The 15590-nt window shown below is 43.8% G+C and overlaps 1 protein-coding gene and 1 long non-coding RNA gene across 2 annotated transcripts in view; both read left to right on the top strand.

Moving 5' to 3' along the window:
• LOC142208787 (uncharacterized) overlaps positions 1-15590 on the top strand; it is a 532067-nt gene that overhangs the window by 119856 nt on the left and 396621 nt on the right. The window lies entirely within an intron of this gene.
• LOC142208764 (protein-glutamine gamma-glutamyltransferase E-like) overlaps positions 3487-15590 on the top strand; it is a 39873-nt gene continuing 27769 nt past the window's right edge. Inside the window, exons 1-4 of the mRNA XM_075277458.1 lie at positions 3487-3597; positions 11650-11823; positions 11958-12200; positions 12581-12699. Coding sequence (XP_075133559.1) covers positions 3591-3597; positions 11650-11823; positions 11958-12200; positions 12581-12699 — 543 coding nt within the window. The 5' untranslated portion in view covers positions 3487-3590. The remainder of the gene's footprint in view (positions 3598-11649; positions 11824-11957; positions 12201-12580; positions 12700-15590) is intronic.

Raw genomic sequence — 15590 nt, 5'->3', positions numbered from 1 at the left:
TCAGGGATAACCATTGGAATGGCAGGGAATTTAATGGTAATTTTTTGATTTTATACCATTGCCTGCTCATAGTCCCAAACAAGTCCCCCTTTAATGTGATTTTTTTGATGTAGTAATAAAATAGCGATCATATTTGTGCACGTTGCATCCCTCAGAGCATTGGACGTTCTCTATATGGAGACTGTATCTCAGCAATGAAGAAAAGGGATCCTAGTATGTGACTCGACTACAGGACATGGATTTACTTAATAGATTTTTGCATAAGACTTAATAATTCTACCATTAGATCAGGTTTTTAAGCAAGGAAATGGTCACAATTATGTTCCATGATGTGTCAGATAACTCCATAGACTTCTATATTCTGTGCAATGTTATTTATATATTATTTATTACCATAAATGTATCTGCCTATTGCTTGTCCTGCTTGAAAAAAATTAAACGTGTTTCCTAAGTTGGAAAATAAAATTTGCCCGACTGATTTTCTTTATTACATAATGTTCAATTAATCGGTCCCATAGTAATAAAGATTAGAGATGAGCGAACAGTAAAATGTTCGAGGTTCGATATTCGTTTCGAGTAGCCCCTCAATATTCGACTACTCGAATCGAATATCGAACCCTATTATACTCTATGGGGGGAAAATGCTCATTTCAGGTGTAGGCAACATTCAATCAAATTATACTTACCAAGTCCACGAGTGAGGGTCGGGCTGGATCCTCCGAGAAGTCTTCTCCTTGCAGCGTCCCCACGGCATCTTCCGGTTCTGAATTCACTCTGCCAGGCATCGGGCCTGGGCAGAGCCGACTGCGCATGCCCGCACTACAAGTGGACATGCGCAGTCGGCTCTGCCCAGGCCCGATGCCTGGCAGAGTGAATGAAGAGCCGGAAGACGCCGCGGGGAAGCTGCACGGAGAAGACTTCTAAAGGTAGGAGAAGAAGCAGCGTTGATTGGCCAACTGTATAGCATTCGGCCAATCAATGCTGGTTCTGCATCGAACTTTTCCATTCGAATAGCGAGTGGTACTCGATCGAGTACGAGTATTTCGAATACCTACTCGATCGAATACTACTCGCTCATCTCTAATAAAGATATAAAATGATAACTGATTGATTAAAGTGGAACTCCGCATCACTCCGTAACAAGATCATTAGGGGTTAATTTCTTTTTGGTCATTAATAGTCATTCTATTCTCGCTGTAAAGATATTAAATGCAATATGTATGGATGTCAGAGCTGCAGGGTAAAGCATGGGGCAGGGACACATACACGTGAGCATAGGCATAGGAAATGTTGTTAAAGGAAATCTGTCAGGTCCAAAAGTAATATTAGTGCCATATAGTGTTATATACTCAGAGTAGAAATATTCCTTTATGGCCACAAACCGCTAAAGGAACGCAAAGACAACCATTTTATTCTGGATATTCAGATCAGCCTTTCACGTGCATCGGTGGTCGGATTTTAGAGATTTACCTAGAGACAGCTGTGACCGAACTTGACAACATTGAGTGATGATTACCGAAAAAAGCTGGCGTACTTGTGACTTTCTATATGGCAAATTATAGTCTATGGGGTCCGCGGGTTTCTGTGGGTAACCGCTTTGTAATCGGAGAGGGTTTCCATATACAGAATTGAAGATTCCATCCCAGATATCTGAATGGGACTGTTTATGTAACGCACCTATAGATTTTTGCAGGGTGTTCAGAAAAATGGGACAGTTGTAGAAATTTCAGCAGCAAATCTATTGTACCCACGGGGCTTGTACCTCTATCATATTAGCGTCTAATAAAGATGTCATGACAAATAATCTCCTTTTTAATGATCTTTTAATGTGTTTTATGCCACTCGTAGTATAGTTTTATATTCACATACACTTACTTGTGGCTGTATATAGGGTTGTAATATAAGGTGTGTCTGCATTAACTCATCACGTAGACTTGTATATCTTTAGTAATACACATTGATGTCTTAAAAACATCCATAGTTACTATGCACATACAGTATATGCATACCCAACACATTTTGGGTTTCTGAGCCCCCAGTTGGTATTATTAATGATGACCTATCAAGGATAGGTGATCTGTATCTTATTGGTGGGGGTCCATCCCCTGGACCCCACACGATCAGTTGATTTGCCACTGATGCTGGAAGCTACTACACAGAATAGGCCTGGATACATCTGTACTTCTATTCAAGAGATGGGCCCAGGGTTACAGTTTCTGGCACCTGGGACTGGGACACTGATTATATTCTGTGGGTATAAGACACTGCCTGGAGGCCAAAAAAACCCTTTAATTTTTAACCATTCTACTTGATTCCAATGGAGCTGCAGACAAATTAAAATACTGTTTGTATGATTCGGATAAACTCTTTGTGTATTGGTCATGGGGAAAGAGGAGTCTCATTATTGGAAGCAACCATATCATATGGACATCTTATCCATTATTTTGCTATAAACATATGGGGCTGAACATATGGGGCTTTGTGGCCCCTGAAGGTTGGGTCCATCTCCGTTACTACAGGGCTGAGTGTTGAGAACCTATGAAGGACCTCCTTTTCCATAGGTACTTCAATTCTAGCAAACAATGGGGGAAAAAATCAACAAAAGGGTCATGGAAAAGAGATGGAGATGGAAAACTAGTCTAAACAAGTCTACAGAGTGGTCCTATTATGAACTACTATGGGGGTCTCTCTACTCTTTGTATAACCCTTGAGTGGTCTTCCATTGCCATGAGTTGTCTTGGATGCTCCTCTCCATTTTCTACATATGTACTAAAAGGGACATTAGAACAGAACCCCTTAAAGTGACCCTTCAGATTTCATCTTGGTTTAGTGATCTGCACTTTATACTCATTCTGCACTTTGATGTACTCGAAATCATCTCTCCATGTGCTGCCTTCCTGTTCAGCTTGAGATAGACTTGTGTCTATAGACAGCAGCCAATCAGTGAAGATAGAGGTGAAAAGGAGGGGAAAAAACAGCAATATGAACCAATGAAGAGCCAGGAGGCGTGTCCCAGACTACTGCTGACTCCCTGTAGGCACTGGAGCTAAACTTTTGTCACAGAACAAAGCTCTCAACTAATGGAACTGAACTAAAAAAAGAACCAAGGATCAAGATCTAAGGAAAATAAGTTAAGCAGATGAACGTATCCTCGAGGCTTTGACTTCCATATTACATTTGAGTTCCTAAGTGGAAAGCCACTGTAAGTTTACAAATCAAAACAAACAGAAGAAGAGCACACAGCGTTGTCAGTACTGCGCATTGTCCTCCGCTGAAGAGCCTCCCTTTTAGATTCCTCTGCATGATTCATGGTTCTTCCCTCTTTGACCCAACCTCATAAAACCTCCAAACCTGCCAGAGCAGGTATTTAATATATTCAGAATCCACAAAATCATCGTGCATAGACCTAAAACCTATCGATGCAAGTCACTGTCACGGGTATAAGTTTCAGGAAGTCAATTGAGGACAGGACCTCCTCCCACACTTGGTTACACTGGCTCACTCTTCAGTAGTGTTATTCCTCCATTCTGGTGACAAGGAAGTCTAAGACATATAAACATCAATAGTCTTCTGCTCAGGACATCATCACCATGGCAGGTGAGTAAAATGGAGTATTTCTACGGTGATGCTTAGATTGCATGTGAGTTATACGTAACCTATACTTATAATAGTCTGCCTATGGAGCTCTGATTATACGTTCCAATGACAAGCTCTCTGTCAATGTGTATTACACCCTACATGACGAAAGGGTGTGTAGGCCGTCTGATCGTTGGGTAAAAATATATAATAATTTAGCTATTATAAGGTGCTATGTCAGTTTATAGCTAGAATAATGGTTCGCAACTGCCGTTTGTGGTTTTCTGGCTGTTGTGAAACTCAACTCTGCATAATCTTGATATCCGTTCGGTATCATCTGACATCTGTATGTGCAGCGCTGCCTGGTGCTACAGCTCAGTCACACCGAAGTCCTTGAGACAGAGAAAGTTTAAAGGTATACAAGGAAGACGCAATCTGGATCTTTTCTGCATAAGGAAATATGGAGAAATAATAATAATAATAATAATATTTATATAGCACCAACATATTGCACCACACTTTACAAATCAGAACAGACAATATTACACATTACAATGTGACAAAATACTTAAAGCGGTTTTCCGCTCCACTTGTTTTTCAGCAACTAGCCTGCTGTCTCTTCTTCCCACTTCTTGTATTCCCCCCCCCCCCCCCCCCAGCTTGCTGGACAGGAAACTATGAAGTATCACAATCCTTATGTAGATCAGATAATATGCAGATGCTTTTACAGAATGGGCTCAGTGTTATCTATGTGTTTACAGAGAGATATAATAGACTGGGCTTTATCAGTAAACTGTAGAGATGAGCGAGTACTGTTCGGATCAGCCGATCTGAACAGCACGCTTGCATAGAAATGAATGGACGTAGCCGGCACGCGGGGGGTTAAGCGGCTGGCCGACGTCAAAGCGGAAGTACCAGGTGCTTCCATTCATTTCTATGGAGCATGCTGTTCGGATCGGCTGATCCGAACAGTACTCGCTCATCTTTAGTAAACTAGTAAATTAGCTGAGCTGATTGTCCTGCCGGCAGAGCAGTGAGTGATGTCACTTGTCCTATCTCACAGGTCTGTGGTTATAGCAACGCTGTGTAAACAATGGGAGGAATAAGTTCACATACCAGAAAAACAAAGCAGCATTTCTAAAGCAATATATTCAGGAAAAGACTTGAATTTACATAAGCTACCAGTATAGATAGGATCCTTGAGATGGGACAACCCCTTTAACATATCAGACAAGTGATATAAGGAGTGAGGACCCTGCTCACAAGTAAATGTAATAACGTTAATAAATGAAGGACAAAATTAAAAATGTGAAAAAAAAACAAGTTCCTCTTTCCTATATACATACACATCCACACTGATATAGACACACAGTGTGACAAGACATAGTAATATGACATGTATTGTATGATAGGCTTTGTTCAAATCTGCAGAAAAATATATCAGGCACTCAAAATCAACCAGAATTATTTAGTTGTGCAAAAATATTGGAGCTCTAGTTTGTATGTTCTCCCCGTGTTTGTGTGGGTTTCCTCCAGGTACTCCGATTTCCTCCCACACCAAAGACATACTGATAGCCAATGTGAGCCCTATATGGGACAGTGACAGACAATATCTGTAAAGCGCTGCGGAATATGATGGCGCTATATAAGTAAGCATAATAAATAAATACGGAAATATGCAATCCCATAAAATAGGGTAAAACGTTTTTTCGGTCTATATTAGACCTTCATCACACCCGGATTGCAATGCAAGAAGAATCAAAGAAGAAAAGAAAGCTTCAGTGTAGCAGTAGTTTAGGAGAATAGTCTCCAAATAAGTATGCAGACGCACATCACAGAAGCTGCTGGCTTTCCGTAATAAAGCTTCAATTCTTTTGCACAACTAAAGAATTCTGGTTGATTTTGGGTGCTGATATATTTTTCTACATAAGTCTGGGGTGAAACCCTTTCAAGTGCACCAACCAAGTTATTAGGAGTGCCGTGGTTTCTTCAAACATCTATTGTTCAAATCTGCACCGGAGTCTTCGTAAAAGACTCTGTTGCAGATTCCTCCGAAAATCGGTAGAGAGAAAAGTCGTGTACGGAAGACTTTTCTCTCCTCCAGTTTTACACTGAAAATATCGGACATCCAGTGGATCCAATTATAGTCTTATGAGTACCATGGGTACAGTAACGCAACTAGGACCGGTGGGGCCCCGTGGCGAACTTTTGACATGGGCCTCCCCCTGACTGACGCCCGCTGAAGACCGCGACCAACCCCCCCCCCGCATTCCTGTGCACTCTATTATGCCCCATTGTGGTCCCTGTACACAGTATTATGCCCCATAGTGGCCCCTGCACACAGTATTATGCCCCAGTGTATAATAATTGGAGACTGAGAGGGGATACAAACATAAAAAACAATATTACTTATCTATCTCCCACTCCCCTGCAGTCCTCAGCGGCGTCGGCCTTCTTTAATGACGTCTGGGACGTCACATGACCCGGGACGTTACATGACCGGGACCTGCATCCCGGGTCATGTGACGTCAGGGAGCGTCCAGAAATAGGCCCGAACCTGCCCGGAGCGTGGAAAGGTAAGTAACATGGTTTGTTATGTTTCCTTACCTCCCTTGGACCTCCGATCATTATACTTGGGGGTCTGAAAAGACCCCTGAGTATAATAATGACATCTGTGGGGCCCGCGGCGTCACTTACTGATCCCGGCCCCTGCAAGAATCGGTAAGTAGATAGGGCCCGTTACCGGCTGGAGTAACTCCAGCCAATAACGGGGAAAAAAAACGCAGCAGTAGCGGCTGTCGCCGCAACCCTAATTTCCGGCCCTGTGGCAGCTGCTACCCCGGGAACCCCGGTAGTTACGCCACTGGGTGGATATGAATGACAGAGAGCATGGCGCAAGTGTTAAGCTAAGCTTAAGAAATTGTCTCTGGCCAAAAATTTTGGTCTGTTCTACCCGGGGCTGTTTAGCTGTTGACGCTTCACTAATACATTTCTATACCTGATTGATTATAATCATAAATTATTAACCATGTACAGATGCTACATGGAAAGCTCAGGGACAACTCTATATTTATAGGCCCCATGTCTGAATACACCGCTATTACAAGTCCATTTACACTTTTGCTAATTATCATTATGAATCATTAATTTCTGAGAAATCTTAATGATAATCGTTCAATGTTAGCAAAGGCAAAGATCAACAATAATATTTCTATTAATCATCGGTTGTGATGCAATAATGTAGTTGTTATTGGCAGCATAACTGATAATTATATTATTGACACTCACAGAGACGTGTACAGACAAGATCTCTGTATAGCGCACTGTGAAGACTTGATATTCAGCGTTGTAAACTGTGTTCTATGACGAAATTCAGGGTACAGTGTGCTGTGCAAGAATCTGGAGTATGTCTACATATGGTAGATTATTCTTACCCCCAGACATTAATAAGTACAATGACTAAATATCACCGTACCATGATTGAATGATACCGCCATGTAGCATCTGAATATTACTACTGATACATACTATGACTTATCATAGTCATATCATAACTGGAAAATATCACTATACCATTCCTGGAGAACATTATCATACCATCACTGGAGAACATCCCCATACTGTGATGGGAAAATATCACCATACTGTGACTGAAGAACATCACCATATCATGGCTGGAAAGCATAAACAAACCTTGACTGAAGAATATCACCACACTGTGACTAGAGAACACCACCATATCATGACTGGAAAGAACCATAATACTATGACTGGAGAACACTACCATACCATGACTAGATAACATCACCATACCATGACTGGAGAACATCACCATACTGTGATGGGAAAATATCACCATACTGTGACTGAAGAACATCACCATATCATGGCTGGAAAGCATAAACAAACCTTGACTGAAGAATATCACCACACTATGACTAGATAACCCCACCATACCATGGCTGGATAGAACCATAATACTATGACTGGAGAACACCACCATACTATGACTAGATAACACTACTGGAGAACATCACCATGCTATGAATAGACAACACCACCATAACATGACTAGAGAACATCACCATACCATGACTAGAGAACATCACCATACCATGGCTGGAGAACACCACCATACTATGACTAGATAATACTACTGGAGAACATCACCATGCTATGAATAGACAACACCACCATACCATGACTAGAGAACATCACCATACCATGACTAGAGAACGTCACCATACCATGACTAGAGAACGTCACCATACCATGACTGGATATCACAAACAAACTACCCAGACAACCTTGATAATTCTTTTAAGGGGAACCTGCCACAATTGCAATATACTGTGGGGAATAGATTTACAAAGCTGTCCTATGAGTCTCATGTCCCTCACGACTCCAGAGGTGACTACAATACAATGTACAACAGTTTAGGCTATCTGTGTGGCATATCAACCATAAATAACTACATGAAAAGCCCCTTACATACACAGAGTATTAACCCTCTGGAACACTATATCCCTGTCCAGATACAGGTCCTTTGGGTGATGTAAAATACAACAGGTAGAGGAAGAGAGTTCAGTCCAGAACATTTTACAATATGTATATGTATATATATTCATTTACATATGAATTGATCGAGCCATAGGAGGGCGACCATCAGAGCGCATAAACCTTGGCGGTTACACAACTTTACAGAGCCATAAAAGTTGGTAGAACATAACACAGTCCATAAAACAGTAGTAATCCACAGTTCACTGCAATCCCTAACAATACAGGCCCAGAAGTCACAACCCAGGTCTCAGAACTATCAGGTTGTCTACCAATCAATCTCTTTCTATGGCATTGATCCCTCTCTCTATCCTGAAGCCCCTTCCATCTCCTACCACAGTATGGGGGAGGTTCATATACTTACAGTAAGGTACTGCCTATTGGTACACGTCAGATGTACAAATTTGGCCTGGGGTCTCTTTGCCCTTGTGGTTCTTCACCATACAACATAACAATAGTAGGGTTTGTTCACCTTGGTGGGTCGCGGTACACCCTAGCTGGAGACACAGGCACCATTGCCAGAGCTCCGAGGCTTCACTACTGTTTGTTCATTGTCATCAACATTAGGCAGAAGTCTATGGGCACCTTAACAGGGAAGCTTTGCAAAAGTTAACATTTTATTTTTAGCATCGAGACCCAGAACATCTCCAGCCATGAATGAGTTAAATAAATAATCCATGTATGGCTTATTTGCTCTGAAGGGTTTACCTATAAATAAACGAAAGTCTGAAAGCTCTGGACTGGATAATCCACAAACAAACCATTCAACTATTCACCTCGGCAAACAAGGGCCAATGCCCTGAGGAGAAAACAATGCAACAACTGTCTTGTGTCTTCCAGTCTATGACGCTGTAAACTATGTTTTCTTACAAGGGTCATGCAAGGCTATGCAAGTGTGGGTTTACCAAATCAGACTGCTTTCACATCAGTTATCTATTTTAAGAACTACAAACCACAGACATTGTACTTTGTAGGCAACTTCCGGGTTCTGTCTGTGTGTCGTCCTGTATTGTTTTGCTTTTTTCGCATCTGCAATGCATGTGTGCAGTGGCGTAACTAGGAATGGCGGAGCCCCGTGGCAAACTTTTGACATGAGCAATCCAGTGAAAAGAAGAAAACCAGGATGGCACTGCTGGCTCTGTAAGTGTAAAAGCTGGTAGGCTGGAGGTGAATTAGAGGTATTGAACCTTATTATATAGAGCCGTGGGGGTGCTCAACAACCAGAAAAAAGTGTTGAATAACAATGGCGAAAAAGAAGAAAATAGGAAGTGCACTCACCCACTCAGAGGCTTGTCTTCATAAAAGAATTTTCCTTTATTAGGGTATTACATCTTTAAAAGCAATTCTTGTAGAGAGGGAAGTACAGCATCAATGGCAAGAAAGGCAACAGCCGTTTCGCGCTACCACATGCGCTTTTTCAAGCCTCAGAATGCAATCCATTCCATTGCATTCTGAGGCTTGAAAAAGCGCATGTGGTAGCGCGAAACGGCTGTTGCCTTTCTTGCCATTGATGCTGTACTTCCCTCTCTACAAGAATTGCTTTTAAAGATGTAATACCCTAATAAAGGAAATTATCCCCCATAGTGGCCCCTGAACACAGTATTATCCCCCATAGTGGCCCCTGCACACAGTATTATGTCCCTTAGTGGCCCCTGCACACAGTATTATCCCCCATAGTGGCCCCTGCACACAGTATTATGTCCCTTAGTGGCCCCTGCACACAGTATCATGTCCCTTAGTGGCCCCTGCACACAGTATTATCCCCCATAGTGGCCCCTGCACACAGTATTATGTCCCTTAGTGGCCCCTGCACACAGTATTATCCCCCACTGTGGTCCCTGCACACAGTATTATCCCCCATAGTGGCCCCTGCACACAGTATTATGTCCCTTAGTGGCCCCTGCACACAGTACTATCCCCAATAGTGGCCCCTGCACACTGTATTATCCCCCATAGTGGCCCCTGCACTCAGTATTATCCCCCATAGTGGCCCCTGCACACAGTATTATCCCCCATAGTGGCCCCTGCACACAGTATTATCCCCCATAGTGTCCCCTGCACAGTATTATGCCCCATAGTGGCCCCTGCACACAGTATTATCCCCCATAGTGGCTCATGCACACAGTATTATGTCCCTTAGTGGCCCCTGCACACAGTACTATCCCCAATAGTGGCCCCTGCACACTGTATTATCCCCCATAGTGGCTCCTGCACACAGTATTATGTCCCTTAGTGGCCCCTGCACACAGTACTATCCCCAATAGTGGCCCCTGCACACTGTATTATCCCCCATAGTGGCCCCTGCACTCAGTATTATCCCCCATAGTGGCCCCTGCACACAGTATTATCCCCCATAGTGGCCCCTGCACACAGTATTATCCCCCATAGTCTCCCCTGCACAGTATTATGCCCCATAGTGGCCCCTGCACACAGTATTATCCCCCATAGTGGCTCATGCACTCAGTATTATGTCCCACTGTGTACACCTATAAACAATTATTATACTCTGGGGTCTTTTCAGACCCCAGAGTATAATAATAGGAGACCCGGGGGAATAAAAACATAAAAAACTACTGTTACTTACCTGTCCCCCGGCGCGGTCTTCTCCGTTGCCTTCTCCGCTGCTGTCCTTGTTCAATGACGTCGGACGTCACATGACCTGGGACGCAGGCCGGGTTCATGCGACGTCAGAGACGTCAGAAAGGACGTCAGGAAAGAGGCCTGGCAGGATCGTGGAGAGGTAAGTAACATGTTTTTTACGTTTCTTACCTCTCCCGGTTCCGCCAATCATTATACTCGGGGGGGTCCGAAAAGACCCCCCGAGTATAATGATAGCAGCGGTAGCAGCTGTCACCGGGCCCCTAATGTCCCGGGTCTTGTGGCAGCTGCCTCTACATATATATACATTATGATAATAAATGATTACATCACAAACTAAAACCACCTTAACTCAGCATCCTCGCATATGCAGAAGTCTCCACTGCCCTGAGGATGCCGAGAGCCTGAGATAACACCGCCAGTTAACACTTGTCCACCTGTTGGAAACAACATTGCAGTTTTGGCCTCTGGTGTAAAGTAAAGCAGGTCCAACTACACCATACTAATAAATAAACCTTGCCGAGTGGTTGTAGATGATGTTTTATGAGGTACTAACATTATGCAAACTGGAAGAGAACCTTTCATGTCCTTGAATTCAGCACACTGGTGGCTTTCCCGTTCTGTGCCCTGGGGCAAGAGATATCAGTGCAGTTACCGATGTCTCTTCACTGTCAGAAGGTTATTCCTGTCAGTCTATCTGGCCTGTGAGGAACGCCCCTCCTGACAGCACTGTCCATAGCCCTGTACTGTCAGAGGTGGCGTTCCTTATCACCCAGTCATAATGCTGAGCTATGAAGAACGCCCCCCAGTACTAGTCTATGGATGAGTACTGTCTTCTTTAATGGTAGCTACAAGTCATAAATCTATATGCTACATGTACATAATCTTTAATTTCATGGATATTTTTTTTTCTTATAGCCCTAAAGCTGAAAAATTACAGCATGGAAAAGGAGTCAAACATGGAGGCCCACAAAACCAACCAGTATCAGAGCAGCAAACTCATTCTAAGAAGAGGACAAGACTTTACAATCAAACTTAACTTCAATAGACCGATCCAGAAAGGGGACAAGGTGGAATTTTTTGCTGAAACAGGTAACAATGATATTCTTTGTAACTGGAGGTGTTACCGGAATGTTTTTAACAATGTTACATAAGGCCCTAGATAACTTATGTTTCCACATCTTACGACAATCTCAATATGAATAACTCTTTCAATTTTTTCATAGGCCCCGCCCCTGCGGAACCTGACAACACGCTTGCTGTCTTTCAACTATCTGGATCTAAAGATGGCAAGACCTGGACGGCTGTAAAGGACTCCAGCTCATCTGCTGGTGTCAACATTACTATTAAGTCGTCTTCACGTGCACCAATTGGTCTTTACAATATGAGTCTATACATCTCCTCTAAAAAGAAAAAGACTTCTTACAAGTTAGATGATATCATACTATTGTTTAATCCTTGGGCTAAAGGTAAGTGAACACAAGTGAACACAATATTTTAGTCCAGTTTTATTTCTTTAATAATAAGCTGCTGCCAGACACTTCAGTCACTCCGGTAACATTTGGATATGTTAAAATTTTACAGCTTGATCCCTTTAATTTAGACATCACATAAGCTCCTCTCTCAGGTCATCCTCTATGAGCCCAAAATATTTCCCTCTTCTGTTGGACTCGAGCCATCTTTATATGGCCTTTCATCCAATGACCGCCATGTTATACTATATTACTCTAGCAAAATCTTCCCCTGGCAAACCAGGGATCGCACTCACATTTGGGATCTTAAGGGCAACAGGGAAGGTTAAGGGCGTTGATCAAGCAGAGTATATACATGTACGGAATTTTTTTTTCAGATGACGATGTCTATATGGAGGACGAAAATGACAAACTTGAATATGTTTTAAATGACAGTGGAATCATTTATTTCGGTCTTGAAGACTACATTTCCAAAATGGGATGGAATTATGGGCAAGTAAGTGAATCTTGACGCTTTTTCCTTTCCTGAATGTGTCCCAACTTTTTATTCTATGGTAAGAAGAATTTCCCCACTTTGGAATAGCTACTATTAGCAATGGTGCCCACTAGAGATGAGCGAGTAGTATTCGATTGAGTAGTCGAATATTGTGGTCTACTCAAATCGAATTTCAAAATTTTGAATATTTTACTACTCGCTCATCTCTACTGTATATGTTTAGTTCCTGTCCCACCTCCCCTGCATAGTTATTGGTGTAAAAAAAAAAACACCAGGGAAAGTGGGAGGGGAATCGAATTTTTACTATGTTTACCGCGTGGTATTTGACTGAGTATGAGTATTTCGAATACCGTAGAATTCGATCGAATACTACTCGCTCATCTCTAGTGTCCACTATTGATAATGATTTGTAGGCATCACATTCATATGGATTGTAGATAGAGATGAGCGAACACTAAAATGTTCGAGGTTCGAAATTCGATTCGAACAGCCGCTCAATGTTCGTGTGTTCGAACGGGTTTCGAACCCCATTATAGTCTATGGGGAACAGATACTCGTTAAGGGGGAAACCCAAATCCGTGTCTGGAGGGTCACCAAGTCCACTATGACACCCCAGGAAATGATGCCAACACCTCTGGAATGACACTGGGACAGCAGGGGAAGCATGTCTGGGGGCATCTAACACACCAAAGACCCTCTATTACCCCAACATCACAGCCTAACAACTACACACTTTACACACTCAATACCACCTCTCTGACAGTAGGAAAACACCTTGAAACATGTGTATTTGGCACTTGCAGTGAGGAGAGCTTGTCACCAGCAGTGAATTTGGCCCTTGTAGTAAGTTGAGGTTGGCACCAACATTTGTTTTGAAAATCAGGGTGGATTGAGCCTCTAACCAGCAGAGTTTGGGCAAATTCATGGTGGAGGGAGCCTCTAAACACCCCAGTTTGGGCAAATTCATGGTGGAGGGAGCCTCTAAAAACCCCAGTTTGGACCAATTCATGGTGGAGGGAGCCTCTAACCAGCCCAGTTTGGGCAAATTCATGGTGGAGGGAGCCTCTAAAAAACCCAGTTTGGACCAATTCATGGTGGAGGGAGCCTCTAACCAGCCCAGTTTGGGCAAATTCATGGTGGAGGGAGCCTCTAACCAGCCCAGTTTGGACCAATTAATGGTGGAGGGAGCCTCTAACCAGCCCAGTTTGGACCAATTAATGGTGGAGGGAGCCTCTAACCAGCCCAGTTTGAACCAATTCATGGTGGAGGGAGCCTCTAAACAGCCCAGTTTGGGCAAATTCATGGTGGAGGGAGCCTCTAAAAAACCCAGTTTGGACCAATTCATGGTGGAGGGAGCCTCTAACCAGCCCAGTTTGGACCAATTAATGGTGGAGGGAGCCTCTAACCAGCCCAGTTTGGACCAATTCATGGTGGAGGGAGCCTCTAAACAGCCAAGTTTTGGGAAATTCATGGTGGAGGGAGCCTCTAACCAGCCCAGTTTGGACCAATTCATGGTGGAGGGAGCCTCTAAACAGCCAAGTTTTGGGAAATTCATGGTGGAGGGAGCCTCTAACCAGCCCAGTTTGGACCAATTCATGGTGGAGGGAGCCTCTAAAAAACCCAGTTTGGACCAATTCATGGTGGAGGGAGCCTCTAAACAGCCCAGTTTGGGCAAATTCATGGTGGAGGGAGCCTCTAACCAGCCCAGTTTGGACCAATTAATGGTGGAGGGAGCCTCTAAACAGCCCAGTTTGGGCAAATTCATGGTGGAGGGAGCCTCTAACCAGCCCAGTTTGGACCAATTCATGGTGGAGGGAGCCTCTAACCAGCCCAGTTTGGGCAAATTCATGGTGGAGGGAGCCTCTAAAAAACCCAGTTTGGACCAATTCATGGTGGAGGGAGCCTCTAACCAGCCCAGTTTGGGCAAATTCATGGTGGAGGGAGCCTCTAACCAGCCCAGTTTGGACCAATTAATGGTGGAGGGAGCCTCTAACCAGCCCAGTTTGGACCAATTCATGGTGGAGGGAGCCTCTAACCAGCCCAGTTTGGACCAATTAATGGTGGAGGGAGCCTCTAAACAGCCAAGTTTTGGGAAATTCATGGTGGAGGGAGCCTCTAACCAGCCCAGTTTGGACCAATTCATGGTGGAGGGAGCCTCTAAACAGCCCAGTTTGGGCAAATTCATGGTGGAGGGAGCCTCTAAAAAACCCAGTTTGGACCAATTCATGGTGGAGGGAGCCTCTAATTAGCCCAGTTTGGACCAATTAATTGTGGAGGGAGCCTCTAACCAGCCCAGTTTGGACCAATTAATGGTGGAGGGAGCCTCTAAACAGCCCAGTTTGGGCAAATTCATGGTGGAGGGAGCCTCTAACCAGCCCAGTTTGGACCAATTAATGGTGGAGGGAGCCTCTAACCAGCCCAGTTTGGACCAATTAATGGTGGAGGGAGCCTCTAAACAGCCCAGTTTGGGCAAATTCATGGTGGAGGGAGCCTCTAACCAGCCCAGTTTGGACCAATTAATGGTGGAGGGAGCCTCTAACCAGCCCAGTTTGGACCAATTAATGGTGGAGGGAGCCTCTAACCACCCCAGTTTGGACCAATTCATGGTGGAGGGAGCCTCTAACCAGCCCAGTTTGGACCAATTCATGGTGGAGGGAGCCTCTAAAAAACCCAGTTTGGACCAATTCATGGTGGAGGGAGCCTCTAAACAGCCCAGTTTGGGCAAATTCATGGTGGAGGGAGCCTCTAAAAAACCCAGTTTGGACCAATTCATGGTGGAGGGAGCCTCTAACCAGCCCAGTTTGGACCAATTAATGGTGGAGGGAGCCTCTAAACAGCCAAGTTTGGACCAATTCATGGTGGAGGGAGCCTCTAAAAACCCCAGTTTGGAC

The sequence above is a fragment of the Leptodactylus fuscus genome, chromosome 6 (assembly GCF_031893055.1).
Source record: "Leptodactylus fuscus isolate aLepFus1 chromosome 6, aLepFus1.hap2, whole genome shotgun sequence".
Classification (NCBI taxonomy): Eukaryota; Metazoa; Chordata; class Amphibia; order Anura; family Leptodactylidae; genus Leptodactylus; species Leptodactylus fuscus.
This window is presented reverse-complemented; position numbering and strand designations above follow the sequence as displayed.